This window comes from Lithobates pipiens, unplaced genomic scaffold, assembly GCF_037356315.1.
Source record: "Lithobates pipiens isolate NorthernLeopardFrog02 unplaced genomic scaffold, aLitPip1_a1.2 Scaffold_18, whole genome shotgun sequence".
Classification (NCBI taxonomy): domain Eukaryota; kingdom Metazoa; phylum Chordata; class Amphibia; order Anura; family Ranidae; genus Lithobates; species Lithobates pipiens.
This window is the reverse complement of record NW_027507758.1, coordinates 342,286,883-342,304,056: the sequence shown is the minus strand read 5'-3', so window position 1 is coordinate 342,304,056 and position 17,174 is coordinate 342,286,883. Positions and strand designations below refer to the sequence as shown.

Here is a 17,174-nt window from a genome sequence, read left to right as displayed (position 1 = left end):
AAAAACAAAGCGGAAGGGGCATTGTCAGCATTCCAATACTACAAGGAACGCAATAAGATGTGTAAGAACACGACCAGGGTTGCAAAAAGAGACTACGACTGACATAGCAGAGGAGAGTAAAAAAAATCCCAAGGAAGTTTTTAGATACGTTAACAGTAAAAAAGCGAAACCAGAGCACATTGCCCACATAAAAAACGATGATGGGGGGATGGTTACAAATGACACAGAGAAGGCAACTGTACTAAATGCTTTCTTCTCCTAATTTTTTACTCAGGAAAAGGAGGGGTATACTGACCATGAGAGTATTATTAATAACAGGTCACAGGAGGTACTCTTGTGGTTAACAGAGGCCGGAGTCAAGGAAAGACTAGATAAGCTTAACACAAATAAATCACTGCGACCAGATGGCTTACACCCCAGAGTCCTCAAAGAACTCAGTGTCACGTACCTGGTGGAGATTGAACTGTAGAGGGGGCTTCTCTTTCATCTCCTGTCCAACGCCCCTGATAGAGGTAACAGGGAGTGTAGGACGCAGAGTGGCACAAGGGCCTGTATAGCAGGTGGCACCAGCTGGAGCTTGACAGGAACCGATGGCCTTAGATCACCAGGCACTGGGAACTGGAACTCCGTGATGCTTGATCAGTGGGCAGGAGCGTAGCCGGAACATAAGCCAGGGGGTCATCAACAGACGGGCAGCGCAGGTAAAGGAATGTGAGACTGAAGCAGGAACAGCTATATGAAGCTTAAGCACCATATAGCTATATGGTGTGACTAAGTCACCATATTTTTTGAAAATGTTAAGGTGTTTTAAATAGCCTTGCAGGGGTTAAATGTAATTTTTGCATGTGTGCGCTGTAATATTTTGTTCTGAAGCAGGAACAAGATACAAGCCAGGTTTGGTACACAGACAGGCAGCAAGGTACAAGAGCATAAGGCAGGAGCAGAGTCAAACACAGGCCAAGGTGCAGTGCATTGCTGGCTCATTTTTGGGCAAGCATGCACTGTGACCCCGCATGCTTGGCCAATCACAGCGCCGGCAGCGAGGAGAGCCATAATTGTGCACAGGCAGGATGCCTGTGGCCAATTATAGCTCAGGGGGTTTAGTACACGCATGGGGTTTAGTACACGCCAGTGCGGCGGCCTTGTGTAGTGTGTTCCAGCGTGCAGGGAAAGAGCAAGATAGTCAGGGACAGTGTTCTTTTCTCAGGCATCTGCAGGAGTTAAAGTGGGTGTTGTGTGCCCCCAGAACAGTATACACCTGTATCTACCCTTTTTTGCTGGTGTTCTCTAATACAGGCATCTGCAGGAGTTAAAGTGGGTGTTGTGTGCCTCCAGCACAGTATACACCTGAAAATACCCCTTGTTGCTGGTGTTGTCTGTTGCATATCTTGCATATTAGCCTTTAAAATTAGCACTTTTGATTTTGAACTTTGGAGTCCCATAGACTTTAATAGGGTTCTAAAGTTCGCACAAATCTTTGATCCGTTTGAAGGTTCCGGTGCGAACCAAGCCGGGGGGGTGTTTGGTTCATCCCTAGAAACCAAACTCCCAGTAAGCATCTTGGAGCCCAAAGCAATCTCAATTTGACCCCACTTCCAAAGGGACAACCAAATCTGGTGCAGTCAGACAATGCCACCACAGTGGCATATATGAATCATCAAGGGTCATGAGCAGCCTAACTGCCTTGAAGGAAGCAAACAACAATCTTTCAAAAACAAAAACTCACTGCCCAGTGATTTCTATATTCATTGGAATGATCTCTTTATCAGATGTGTTAAGTCTGATATGTGTTCCAGATGTGGACATCGTAGCCTCCAGATACAAGTTAAATTTTTTTTGTTGCCAGTACCAGGAATCCTCTAGCTCTGGCCTTGGATGCCAAAGTTTTCCCCTGGTCTCATTTCAGGCTTATTTATGCCATCTCAGCACTCCAGATTCTGTCTTGCCTGCACCATAAAATAGGGCAAGAGGAGAAAACAGGTGATTCTACGTGCTTCAAACCGGCACAGAGAAACCTGGTACACAGACCCACTCAGACTTTTATGTCTGCTTCACAGTTATTGGGTCTAACAGCATAGTTGTTGAAATACAGATATTACAGGTTAGAGGAATTTCCGAGTCTGTGATCCCTACCTTGCTAAAAGCAAGAAAGGCCACTTCCAGGGAGATTTATTAAGATGCCTGGAAATCTTACTTTTCCTTGTGTAGGTGAAGTCGATTCAATCCCAGAGACTAGTTTGTCCCTTGTGTACTGGCCTTCCTGCAAACAGGTCTTGACCAGAACCTGTTTTTTTGTACCATTAAAAGTGCAGACATTGCCCTTACTATCCTTTTCGAAAGGCCTTTATGTTTGCATTCCCTTGTGAAAACCTTTTTTTTTTCAGCTGTTTCTTGTATTAGCTTAACTATTGCACATGTGGTTCAGGAACTTCATTACAAGAACATTTGGTTTCTTGGGCCTATTAACACATTTTACTTTCCCTAATTGTTGCCCACCCTTTCTATTCATTGCTTGGGGATGTCCCATGGTATATGAGCCTATGCCGCGTACTGTATGAATAAGATAAAAGTCATTTTGACTTGCTTGTAAATTCTATATCTTGGAAAACAGTATAGGACACTCTCCTTAAACAGTCCTGGTTATTCTACATTGCTTACTACAAAATTGAGGACTTACAGAGTGGGCAGGGTTACAGGGGAGGTGCCCCAGGGGGTAGTGTCCTCAAAAGCTTGACAGTGCCCAATCTACTGAAGGTACAGGCTTATAACCCATGGTGTATGAATAAGTTGCCTGTGCCATGTACTGTACTCCAAGATACGGAATTTACAGGTAAGTCAAAATTCCCTTTTTTCTCCTACACTCTCATGAAGATTTAAGCTCAATGGATCAGGGTTCTGGCAGTGCAGAGAGTTGAAATAGGTTTTAGGTTTTTTTATTTGACATGATAGGATTGCTTTAAAACTTTTCACTTCTTTATATATGTTAGTTGTTTTTTTATGTAAAACATGTTATAATCTTATTTAAATAGTAACAAAAACATTTTTTTTATGTAAATATTTTATCATCTTATTTATCTGATAAAGCTTTTAGAGTGTTCTTTTTTTATGGTCCTCTGATGTTGCTGGAATTGGGTATGATAACAATATTAGCAAGATAACCTCTTTCAATGAAAACAAGAAACTCAAGATGCAGAAAACCTTTTTTGAATTTTCTTGCCATCTATAAAAATTGAACTACTAAAAATGTTATAAACCCATCAGGTTGGAAGTTTTTTAAATTTTATTTGTATTATAAATGTTTAAAAGGTATTCTGTGTTACAAAATGTTTGTTTGAGATTAAATCCCATTGATGAAAAAATGAAATCAATAGTTACTTAACATCTTTTTTGTCTAATCAATTTGCATTTTTAAGACAGCTAATAACAATCTGACAAAATTTCAGTTTAATTGTTCTGCTGATAAAGTGCTAAATTTGAAAAAAAAATTGATGAGAAGAGCTTGGACTTTTTAGGCACAACACAAAGGTTACAAAAATATAAATGTATTTAGAGAAAATGACAAACCATGAATAAAATCACACAGTTAAAATGAACCAATGAGGGGAATATAAAGTCCTTTTAGTTTAATCTGATTGGGATACCCATTAATACCTACCTCTATTCCAATTTCAATCAATAAGTGCCCTGAACCTATTCTTTCATCGACATATCCTGCACACATCCAAACCCCCTTAAGATTGACAATTGACTTTTTCCTTCATTTCATGCTCTCTTCTATTTGATACATATTTTTTTGTGTCGTTTATAGTATACTACATGAGTGAACTGTTACGAGACTGTCACTCAGGCATTGGGCATTTTTGCTTTGTATGTTATGCGTATTTACTCATCAATATTGTTATTACCCTTTTTTGTGACCTTTTTTGATTGTTATTGGTCTTCCGTTTTGTCTCATCCCCCCTCCCTTTCCTCTGGTGGCTGCTCTGTTATTGGCTGCACTATTTGGCTTTATCCCAGCACTATGTTGCCGCCCAGTGCCGTATCCTGCATAATCATTTGCAGTATTCAACCCATGGAGGACGAGCTGGAAGGCGCTGTCCTCACTCCTGGTCCCCCTTATGTCACTGCTTGTTAGGCACTTGCGTCCCACACTGTGATAATATCTACTGCGCAAGCGCGTCCTCTTGGACTGGGCTCATGAGCAGTGATGTTGTATAGTTGGGCTGGATGATGTCACCTCGGCGTGCAGACTGATTAGGTGATTACAGATGGGACGTGCATACATAGGTAAGCCAGCTTGCCATATTATTGAGTTACACACACCTGGTGTGTTATTGCACAGGTGGCTGCATGTTCTTGAGGGTTCTCCCTGTTAAAGGTAATTTATTTTCATTTTACTGTATTAAGTCTGGCCCTTTTCTTATCTCTACAATATGGTTTGAACAATCCCTCCTTTTATTTTTAGATTAGTACACTAAGCGGTGCTTTTCTCTCTGGGGGAGTCTGCTATAAATGGCCCTTCTTAAATCTGTGGTAATGTTTACTATGAAGGGGGACTTGTGCTAGTGCTCATTTAATCACTGTTATAAGCAACCATTTTTTTTATGAATGACATCCATTCTTTCAGTGTGTACTACTGTGATTGGCCCTATCTGTACCATGTGATCACTGTGACCAATCACAGAGATCAACAAAATAGTACACACTGAATAATATGAATGGAAGCCATTCATTGTGTACAATTGCCATGAGATCTGCTGTGATTGGTCACAGCAATCACATGGTACCAGCTGCAGCCCGGTCAGTGACACATCGTGCCACACACAAAGCGTGATCCCGGGAGGACGTCGTTTGACATCCAACCAGGATGACATCATTTGTCTATAGGCTAGGAGGGAGATAGGTAAAAAGATACCTAAACATTTGCCAAAATACAGCCTTTTAACAAGAAAAACAATGTATGGTGTTGTTATCTGAATAGACCTTCCATTTTCTTGAAATTCCTAACAAAATTATTTGAGTGATGTCAAGTGTTCACGAAGTTTTGGCAATATACTGTGTTACACATGATCAAAACTGCTTGTGTTGTTTTGGGATAGATTTTTATGCATATGTTAACAGGTTTAGTGCAGTTTCAGTTTGACAATAAAGTGTGCCTTTAGGATGTCTATGACTACACTGTAAATAAAGGGCACCTGCTGCATCTAAGGACTTATTCACACCTCTGCATGTGCATTAATGTTTGCTAAAACACTTGTTTTATTGAGCATTAACAGACACGTTAATGCATGGTATACATGTGGGCTCTGTGAGTTGTCGTTCATTTCCAAAACTATTGCATGTACTTTTGTGTATTCATACTCTTTATTTACCCAACGTGTCAACGCAGGAAAATGAACATGTGTATTAATGCACATGGAGAATTGTAAAAAAATATATGTATAAAAAAGAGTAGTCCGGCACTCCCTATATAGTGAGAAAGGACAGTCCTATCAATTAAATATAGTAAATAGTGATGTGGCTAAACCAAATAAATGTGATAAACAAAAAGTCTGAAAAGCGACAAAGAAATTACTAAGTCACCTTACAGAGTGTTAAACTCCTTAGTTGCTACAATGTACATGTGTCATAAGTGTACCATGTGAAATGACAAATATTAACGTGATAATAAGCCTTGATATTCATACAGTGCCAGAAATAACACCAATTAAACAAATAAAAAAATCACATAAGAAATATTGCAGGAAAAATTTGTAGATAAATTATAAAATATATGCAAATATGAGATAAGTAAATGAACCAAGTCCAGATTATAATGACCAAAACCATGCAATGCTAGCAAAACCAGTCTTTAGTGATTATAAAGTGCTCAGTGACTTCCTATTGCAGTGAACACAGGAAAATATCCAGGTGCCTTTTCGGTGCTCCCCCTTGTGGTTCGCCAGCTGCAGTAACCCCTGCAGGAGCATTACACATGTAAGGAGGGTTGGTGCCCAGATGATGTTATAATCCTAAGCATCCGATATTCAGCTGTTATAGATCATTCAGGGGTATCTCCTGGATCCGTTGGGATACACCTGATGTGCTCAGGGGGCAGATTTCCCAGCTGTAGTAGTATCCAACTCCTTGCTCTCACCATTCAGCCAAGGGTATGCATACGAGAAAAAAATAAGGGGGCTCCCATAGTGTAGTAAAAGGTTTTTGGAAAAAAATATTTATTATAAAAAGTATAATATTATATAAAAAGCGCTAACAAAAATCATAAAAATCCAAGAAAAAACTGGTAAAAAACAGGTTTTCCACAAATAAAGATAAAAAGTCCTCAAAAACCTGATCTACATCTACGGGACAAGTATAGGTGGCTTCTAGGGTTGTGGAGTAATGCTAACAGGGTGCATTTCAGCTGCGCTCCACAAACACCCACAGGCGCTATTGTATCCGAAAGTAACGTCAGTACGTGGTAACGCCTTAGGGTAGGCTGCATACCTATTGCCCTTTTTTTGCCTAAGCGCGGTTGTTTTTATATATTCTTACATGGAGAATTGTGAATGGGCCCTCAGAGTTTGGGAGTGCCATGCTGACTACTCTGCAGAACCAAGGTATGAGGTATGAACCGCCTCATTTCTAAATTTGGGTGAGAGTTTTAATGTGCTTTCCTAATTGGTAAAAGTCTTGAAAATGTGTGAATAGGCCTTGTGTGAATAGACCTTGTAAGGCGTTGTAAGCCAATACATATACTGTATATTTTTTTTCTTTGTGCTCAACTGGTGTTCCATCATCGTATTTCATATATAATAGTTTGTCAAGACTGGTAAGGAGATGTTTCAGTTTGAAAAAAATTACATCACTTCAACCATCGTTTTAATGGACATGTTTCAATTTGATTAGTGGCTATGGAGAAAAACTGACTTTTCTTTGTGTTGATTCATTCCCAAGCACGTGTGACTGTAAATTGCCCCAAAAAAAAAATCTTCTCCCTGCAAATGAATGCCATAATGTGCTAGTATGCATCACATACTAGCACATTATGAAAGACCTACCAGAAAACAAAGCCATTCAAGAGCATGCTGCCAGGGCTTCCATTTTTACCCATTCTTCCTTCTGGGTTCACAGGCTGCAGCAGTTTGATTGGTAGAGCCATTAAGACATCACTCCCGCGAATGCGTGTGGGAGTCACGCCCCCTGCACAACTTTCTCTTTGGCCAGCACACCATCCATTGAGAGGGCAGTACGCATGCGCCTGTGACATCACCAATGCTGCTAAAGTAAATGTCTCTGAAACGTTGCACATTTAGGAGATATTTACTGTACAGGTAAGCCTTATTATAGGCTTACCTGTAGGCATAAATATAAAAAAATACACCTTTAAATGCAACATAGAGCTGTCCGGATGATGCCTGGATGGCCAAAACAGCGCAAATTATGAGTGAGTCAGTAGATCAGTATAGTTCTTTGGAAACCCACTTAGCATGGCACATGCTCATAGGTTTGCCATGTAAACAGACATTACCTAAGAGTCATTTCCACTTTTGGATATGTTTGCTGCACAAATTTCCAAAGAAGCATTGCTTGAATTCTCCAACTGTACATTGCAATCCACTGAAAAACAAATCAATATAAATGCTTAAGTAATGCTTTAAAAGAACCGTTGCCCCCTACTTGTTTACTCGTTCTGTCCCAATTATCTTTTCCTGTTCTGGCTACATAATTAGTCAAAATGTTAGACATCCATTATTTTTAGAGGCGGCTCTGTGTATCACTGTGCCATGTAGGTTGCATGAAATTATTTGTGTACTAGGAAAACAATACTGCTGGACAGTGGACACATTGTAACATGCAAACAAAATCTTTGTAAATGAAATATATATTCATTTATTTTGTCATTATATTTGTAAATAAATAAATGGCCTGTGTCTATAAAAAACAGAATTAAAATACCCCAAAAAAAAGTATCAGTTATTAACAAATGCTGCTATGTAATTTCATAATTTTGCTGATTCATTTCATCAACGCTCTGCTGGATTTGATAACAGTAATGGAAGAATATTTTCTCTATTTTAAATACACAATTTTTCTTCAAGATAATTAATATGTATAAGATACAAATTCATGGTGCTTATATAGTTCAAGAAAGAAAAAATAACGATAACTAGAACACGTATGTAAGTGTAAAATGTAAGTTTTTCTTTTTAAATAAGTTGTACCTATATTTTTCAGCAAATTTATTAGTGGAAGAACGGGCAAGACAAATCAAATTAAAGGTTCAGCGGTATAAGCAAACAGCTGGGTCTAGTTCTAGCCAAGAATTAGAGCGAGAGCAATATTCTAAGGTAAGTACAATGCTTTCTATGTTTTGATAGTCCTGGCTTTTATTTCTTTTTTTTTTTTTTTACAAAGAAACTGAATAACATAGAATATGTGACCAATTCCCAGTTTTTTACAAATGTTTCAGTTTTGATAATACTATATATGGAATTGGATGAGAGAAGAGCTAGTGTAAAAAAAAAACTGGAGGAAAGAAAATAGATGTGCTATCTATAGTAGAATTCAGAGTTGCAGGAAAAAAGTTAGTTGTTTTCTGATTTTCTTAATTTTTCTTTTTCACTTTCTATATGTAAACTTTTTCTAGACATAGTCAATACTTCACTTCACATACTCTTTGCACTGCTGTGTTGAATAACCCTAGTTAAAAGTTCTAGTTGTGTCTGTTTGTTTATAAGTTGGTATATTGTATATGATGACTTAGATTTTCGGAAGTATATATTTGTGATAACTAATTTGTAACTTTGCTAACTGCCCATACGAACAATATAATTTCGGGCATAGATGTCCTAACTTGTTTTTTCTCCCTTAAGAAAGCATTATTGGGCAGTTGTATCAATAAGACCTTCCTATCATTTTACCGTATCCATACCAGTTTCTACACTTGCCCAACATTCAAGCTGTGGCAAACATCAGGTTTTATGAAAAAGGAGCAGGGCTTACATAATTCTGCAATGCTAAGCACATATATCACCTGCTTCAGGTTTTAGGTCTTTTTATGTGTGGCTTGCACAAATAGTGTTCCTATAAATAGTTAAAAGCCATATGCCCCTTTTTGTCATAGTTTATATTCAACATTAGTTTAAGTATCCTACGACCTCTGAAAATGAAAACCCTAGTCTTTGGTGCCTTTATAGCGTAAATATAATTTTTGTTGCTGTATTTCTGTAGAGCCAACATATGCTTTGACCTAGGGTATCAGAGCTAACAGGGATGACATATTGCCACCCAGTCATCTTGTTGCTGACTGCCAATAACGCACTCCAGTATATATTGAAAGGTTCTGGACTGTAATGTCTGTAACAACCCCATGTAATCCATACATACAAAGAAACCAAAACAAATAAGTTCGGAAGCTAAGTTATGTGTAAAATGGAATGGCACAAGAAAAAAGAATTGAACACATGAAGAAAGGGAGGTGCAAAAAAAGTAATGGAAAGCCAAGACATCAGCTGAAATCTTATCCGTAATCCTGCCCCTTGTCAGTCCAAATTAATATCAGCTGGTTCAGTCTCAATTGATGGCATATAAAAAGGTGTCTCATTACTAAGGTGTCACACAATAACATGTCATGATGGGTAAAAACGCTCTTGCAAGACCTTTGCAACCTTATTGTTGCAAAACATACTGATGGCATTGGTCACAGAGGGATTTCTAAACGTTTGAATTTTCCAGTGAGCACTGTTGGATCATAACCTGGAAGTGGAAAGAACATAATTTCTCCATAAACAGGCTACAATCATATGCTCTTTGTAAGATGTCTGACAGAGGAGTGAAAAGAATTACAGGAAGAGTTGTCCAAGAGCCAAGAACCACTCGTGGAGAGCTTCAAAAGAACTTAGCGGGTACAATTGTTTTAAAGAAAACAATAAGTAATACACTCAACTGCCATGGCCTATGTGCACGCTCACCACGCAAGACTCAATTGCTGAAGAAAAAGCATGTTTAATCTTGTTTAAAGTTTGCTGCGCAACATTTAGACAATCCTATGAAATACTGGAAGAATAAAACCAAAATGTAACTCTTTGGATGCCATAATACACACCATGTGTGGATGTCAAATGGCACTGCACATCACCCCAATAGCACTATACCAACAGTGGAGTTTGGAGGTGGGAACATCATGGTGTGGGGCTATTTTTTTTAGCATATGGTACTGGCAAACTTCATTTAATTGAATGAAAGATGAATAGAAAAATGTACCAAGACATTCTTGATAAAAATATGCTACTAGCCAATCACGACATAAATCCAATAGAAAATCTATGGAAAAAACGAAAGATCAGAGTTCATAGAAGAGGCCAACATAACCTTTAAGACTTAAGTTTGTGTGGAAAAATGGGCCAAAATCAAACCTAAGCAATACATGCGACTAGTTTCTCCATACAGGAGGTGTCTTGAAGCGGTCATTACCAGCAAAGCAGTTTGTACAAATAATTAAATACATTTCAGTTAGCATGTTCAATACTTTTTCCCTGTGTCATTCCATTTTATTACACATAACTTACTTTCTGGACTTATTTGTTTTGGTTTCTTTGTATGTATGGATTACATGGGCTGTTACTGACATGTGGTGAAAATTTCATGTCAATAGCACCTTTATAAATGTATTTACCTAAAAAAAAGTTGATGTGTTCAATATTTTTTCCCCGCTGTATATACTGGAATTTGTTATGATTATTATTATTATACACAATTTGTATTTATTTTTTTATACTAGTAATAGCGGTGGTCAGCATCTTATAGTGGGGCTGTTATAGTGCAGCGGTCAATCTGACACTACTGACACTGGGTGGGAACTGACAGTGACATCACCCGTGACATTAGGGGCAATGGAAGGGTTAACTGTGTGCCTAACAAGTAACGTGTGCAATATGTCATGCTTTTACTAGTAGATGTGGCTGATTTAAAAGAAAACAGCCACATCTCTGCTCCGTGCACAGAGCCCCATGCTGTTAGTAAACACGAGGCTCTGTACTGTGATTTCCTAAGCTAATCAGAAGATCCCGGCCATAAATCATTGTCCAGGACCTGCTGACTGACTTGTGCTGCATCAAATCACAGCACAGATGGTGTGGCAGGTGCTGGAGTGTGCGCCCCCTACTTGGAAATGCTATATCACCTACATGAGCAATCTGGCGCAGAGCGCACACTCTGTCGTCATATATATGTGCATGAAGCAGTCTGCAAGTAGTTAAAAGATTCAGCAAAACTTGCTGAAAGCTCTGCAAATGCTTTAGCAAAGCTTGCTGTTCACGCTGCTCTTATATAAGCTGAAGCACATGTAAACAGGCCTTATGCCACGTACACACGACCGGACTTTCAAATCTGGTGGACTTCCAAACGAACGGACTTGCCCACATATGAACGGAAATTCTGTTCGTTTTGAACGTGATGATGTAAGACAGGACTAAAAAACAAAGTTCAATAGCCAGTAGCCAATAGCTTCCCTTGCGTCGTATTTGGTCCGTCGGACCAGCATGCAGACGAAAGGTTTTCCTGATAGGAATTGAGTCCATCGGACAGATTTGAAACATGTTCTATTTCTAGGTCTGTCAGTTTTTTTTTTAATGAAAAGCAATCAGATTAGCCCACACACGATCTGAATGTCTGACGGACTGATTCCGTCGGACCTAGTCTGCCGGAAAGTCCGGTCTTGTGTACGCGGCATTAGAGTGAGCACATTTTTTCAGACATCTCAGCCTAAAACCTTGATATACCTTGTGATAGAAGGCATATGGCTCGCTTTTTCATTCTCATATTGTGCAGCCCTTTGTATGGTATAATAAACTGCACTGTAAAAATTAACTGTGGCTGCTAATCTAGCCTTGACTGTAGGTGTCTGTAAATAATCCAAGCATGATCCTGAATGGAACCATAGTAGTCAAAATATTTGCCTAAAAAATGTCATCGATAAAAAAGGTATTGCTACCCCAATCTACAGGCTAAGAAGACAATTTCTGTTTATTAATATGTACAATCCAATGTATTAAAGAAATTCCCACTGCTACGTTTGCACTCTATTATAGATTATAAGCGATATCAATAATTTCAGCAGGAAAGATATGCGTCAACTTTTCAGAGTCTTTATAATGCTTTTATGCCACTTAGATATTTTAAGGAGTATTAGATAAATAGTGCAAAGAACAATAGATTTATGCAGATGGAAGTAACCCATTGAAAGCAATCAAAGTTCATTTTGGCAATGTTTGCTGTGAATTGTTGAACCAGGGATGGGAGGAAGTAATATTTTCATGGCCTATACTCATTATGATGTTTTCAGTAACAGTATGCTACTGTACCATGGATGAAAATTCGGGTGTGTGTGTGTGTGTAACCTTGAGTTGAGGGAACAGCAGTGTTTGCAGGGGAACATTGAGTCAGAGATGGAGGAATAAGATTGTCATGTGTTTCAAGTCTTAGATTATGGGTGTGGATCTTAGGCAATCACATTTTTTTCTGATTCCCATGAGAAATGACTTTGATGATGTCCCATATTTAAAGTCTCATCTAATGGCAGCTGTACTGGCTGAAAACTCAGCACCATGTTGTTGTTGTTGCCTCTTCTTGTAACACAGGAATCTTAACTGATAACCTATAATTATTTATTTAGTTCTGCCAAAGTTCATTCAGCAAGAGCACTGATATTCTCGTGTAAACTGTGCACACTGGAAGGAGCTTATATTGTTTTGCAAGATTACCTTGTAAGAGACTCCAATTAGATTTTATAAAGTCAGCGGACATACCCAGTAAGTCTAATGTGCTTACAGTTTATTACTACTTTCCTTATTTAATTAATTTGTTCAATTAAATATCATGTATTTATTTAAATAAATTATATCAGTATTTGTCCAGCACTGCCATAGAGAGCAGGGAGATGCAAAACAAAAAGGCAAACAAAAAGGCAACAATAGCCACCTAGTAACTGCTCATAAACAGAAGGTGGCTGGTCCTGCTGGTGCAATTTGACCATCAACTGGTACCTATAATGATCAGTATATCCCTAAACATGAATATTCATATCAGGCCACTATTTGTCTTTAGTCCTTTATGAGAGGATCCGTGCTACAGACACCCCCAGTGCCCACTTTCAAACACATCAATTAATATTTTCCCAATTCATTTTAACTGGCAGTACCCATAAATATATCGCCAGTAGTAGTAGTAGGCCAGAAGACTGTCATTTGTCTTTAGGAACTTTAAGCCTCTTTGTTATACCCCTACGGTTTAGGGATATTAGTATAGGTTTATGATTTTTAATAATTTCTAAAGTTATATGATGGTTGATTTTAGAATACTGGCTGTTCTTCATATTAAGGCGTTGCCTTTTTCATGACTTTTTATGTAAAATGTACTTAGAGGTATGATATGGAATTGTCATAAGGGTAAAATATTAAAACCAAAATATATCCCTCTTTAGCTAGCTTGGAATGTTGGGAGGTACTGTAGGTTTAGTTTTGCTTCCAGAGGTGTATGTTTACTTACCTTTGCTAATTATAAAAAAAAGTTGTGTTCAGGTGTGTCTATAAGCTCCTTTTTATTAAAGCGGAGCTAAACTGAGCACCACAAACTTAAAACACTATTTTATTAACTTTTAATATTCAAAGCAATCTCACACATCCATCCATGACAATAATCTTTATTTTGTTGAGAAATTACTTTAAACACCTCTCTTTATGGTCTTTGCTTTGTGCACTGGCCCAAATCATTTGGTGATTTTGTTTTTCAGGGGCTGGGGTTGGCCCCTTAGTTTTCAATGAAGGGAATTCTTAAGGCATCGGCACACCAATACATTTTGGACAATTTCATGCTCCCAGCTTTGTGGGAACAGTTTGGGGATGGCCACTTCCTGTTCCAACATGACTGCGCACCAGTGCACAAAGCAAGGTCCATAAAGACATGGATGGATGAGTTTGGGGTGAAGGAACTTGACTGGCCTGCACATACTCCTGACCTCAACCTGATAGAACACCTTTGGGATGAATTAGAATTAAGACTGTAAGCCAGGCTTTCTCGTCCATATCAGTGCCTGACCTCACAAATGCACTTCTGGAAGAATGGTCAAAGATTCCTATAGACATACTCCTAAACCTTATGGACAGCCTTCCTAGAAGAGTTGAAGCTGTTATAGCTGCAAAAATTTGGCCGACTCAATATTGAACCCTACAGATTAATGGGCCATATGTGAGCTTGTTGTCATAAATTCCGACCGTGTGTATGCTCCATCGGACATTTCCTGTCGGAATTTCCGACAACTGTTTGAGAGCAGGTTTTCACATTTTCAGACAAAAAGACTTGTTGTCAGAAATTCTGAGCGTGTGTACACAATTCCGATGTGCAAAACTCCACGCATGCTCAGAATCAAGCAGAAGAGCCGCACTGGCTATTGAACTTCATTTTTATCGGCTCATCGTACGTGTTGTACGTCACTGCATTCTTAAGGTTCGGAATTTCCGGCAACATTTGTGTGACCGTGTGTATGCAAGACGAGTTTGACCCAACATCCGTTGGAAAATAATCCACGGTTTTGTTGTCGGAATGTCCGATCGTGTGGACGTAACATAAGACTGGGATCATTAAAGTTCATGTGCATGTAAAGGCAGACTTCCCAATACTTTGGGTAATATAGCGTAAGTTTTAAGTAATAAAGCCTCCCATCAGCACCCTCATCATCTTTGATGACTAAGAAAGAAAAATTAGAAAAAGTTTTTTTTAGAGACTGCAGGCATAAAGGCCACTAGTAGAACAGGTGTTGTCATTCCCATAGATGTGAAATTTCCATACAAAGCTACATGCACACAGGCATATAGATTTATGCCCCAAATATCCTGCCATTAGTTGGCAGAAAAAATGCCTTTAATGTTGCATATGTACATGCATTTATACTCAAATGTATTTGCAATCATGCAGATTTACATGCATATGAGCATAAACTTATTCTGTTAGTCATTTTTTGTAGCCACTGGGATAAAGTTACACTAAAAACTTTTCTCTGACCACAGGTTTGGGGCATTTTATTCACCCCCCAAACATTGCTCTATAAATGACACAATATGCATATGCACATTAGATAACCTAGAGTTGCTTTAAAAAAAAAAAAAAAACCCCAGATGATGCCTTTAGTAGTTCAGTTCAGTATTTTTTCTGCTGTGTGTATAAGGCCCAGGGGAATACAGCCTGCTAGAAACAAGTTAAATGCAGGGAGACAAATGCAAGTTGAATGTTGATAAATTCTGAATGATCTCAGAAAAGTCACAAGCTGATGTAATTAACACAAGCCAAAAATCCATTGACACAGGCTATAAAGCTTGCATTGTTTCTGTTTAAAAGAATTTTACAATTTTCTTTCTGCAAATCTGTGTATTTTGTTAGCTGCCATTGCAAGACAAAATATGAATGTGTTTGTGGTTATAGGCTACAAGACATATGGTACAGCAAGGTACGGTATATAATTGTACTGTATATGAACTGCATAATCTATTTAAGTTATAAAATATTTCATATTTTTATAAATGGATACACTGATAGGATTATTTAGTAAGGCAAAGAGTTTATTATACAAAAGGACAGTAATCCATAGAAAACAGCAATATATTGGAAAGTAGAAATTGTGGTATCTCTTAGCAGTCAGATAAAATTAATCAAAGGTTTCTGCGTAATTTATGTTGTCAGTATAAACAATTCTCTATATTTTTCATTGGATGTATGATGTGTTAAAAATACGTTTTAAAGCCATTTTTCTCCACCACTAGTATAACATGCATAAAGATCAATACAGAAGTTGTGACAACGTCTCAGCCAAATCATCAGATAGTGATGTCAGTGACGTGTCAGCCATTTCCCGTACCAGTAGTGCCTCCCGCCTCAGCAGCACAAGCTTTATGTCTGAGCAATCTGAGCGTCCAAGCAGAAGGCTTTGGTGAGTGGAAAATGGAAATGTTTTCTAATGTTGATACCTACAACAAAAACCCTCCACAATGCATTTTAAACTTTCTTTCAGAACTGTATTTTTACCAAGCAGTGCTCTAAAGTCAGCATGACACACAGTGTATACTTATCAACAATACACGTGATCATAAATACTTTCAGTTTAACTATAAACTCCATCTTAAGTGCGTTTCAGATGTACCTCTCACCTTGCCTCTGTGGATTCAGTAGTGTGCAAGGCAATGACCTGACTCTGACATCACCATGACTTTCTAATCTTCATACTTGTTCTAGGTCAGTGTTTAAGTATTAAATCCATAGACAGCCAGCCAGCTAGTATTTTTAGAAGATGATCAGTGATGGCAGCCCAGTATTTCTTGCAAGAAGAGTTTATCTTGCTTACACTATTGCACTGTTTTTGTGCATTGACTTGCATTGAGCAAATTATTTTAATTTGAATGCATTTAAGCATTGTAGCAAGCATTTACATGCCCCATAACACTTTTATTGCTATGAATGTACTGTAGTCTCAGTGGACTTCTTCCTATATACGGCATGTCTGCTACCTAGTCCTTCACATCAGGAGTCAGAATAGGAAAGATGGAATTCATTACTGCCTGACCTATTTCCTAGCAGCTACAAAAGCAGTGATATTGGCACTTCAGTTTCCAAAGACATTGGTAATATTAATTGCTCCAAAATTTACTGAAGGACAAGTGCAATGCATGGGAGTGCTTTAGTGGCAATATTGCTACTGTGTTAACACTATAACATTAAAAAAAATTCCTAATGGGATGGGAGAGAAGAAGAGGGGAGAAGGCAGGGGAAAATACGATTTTATACAGGTCTGCTTTAAGTTGGATTTTATTAACTTCCTTGCTGTTTGATACTACTGAAGCCTATTGCTTCTGTGCTATACAGCCTGTCTGATATCTTCCAAAAAATGTGGGGGTGAGGGGGGACAGGACTGGAATTAACTCTGAGACAGAAAATGTGTAGTTGTTTTACAAATGCAGGGACCTTTTTAAAGTAGGGAAGTGTTAAAGCACCTATCAAGTAATTTTTTTACTGTTTTACTGCCTGTGTCTTATTGGGGAGATATCCTTTCACTTTTTGCCTTGAAGCAACAAAAAGTGACAGAAAACCTCCCCAAGGTATGAGAAATGTCCATTTTAGACAGTTGTTGCCATGTGCAACTATTCGAA

General features: G+C 38.3%; 1 protein-coding gene across 3 annotated transcripts in view; it reads left to right on the top strand.

Moving 5' to 3' along the window:
* Positions 1-17,174, top strand: part of RIMS1 (regulating synaptic membrane exocytosis 1) — a 460,575-nt gene that overhangs the window by 263,637 nt on the left and 179,764 nt on the right. For all 3 annotated transcript variants that reach the window (XM_077487395.1, XM_077487390.1, XM_077487391.1), the window contains 2 exons: positions 8,218-8,330; positions 15,795-15,961. In XM_077487395.1, the coding sequence (XP_077343521.1) occupies positions 8,218-8,330; positions 15,795-15,961 (280 nt within the window). The remainder of the gene's footprint in view (positions 1-8,217; positions 8,331-15,794; positions 15,962-17,174) is intronic.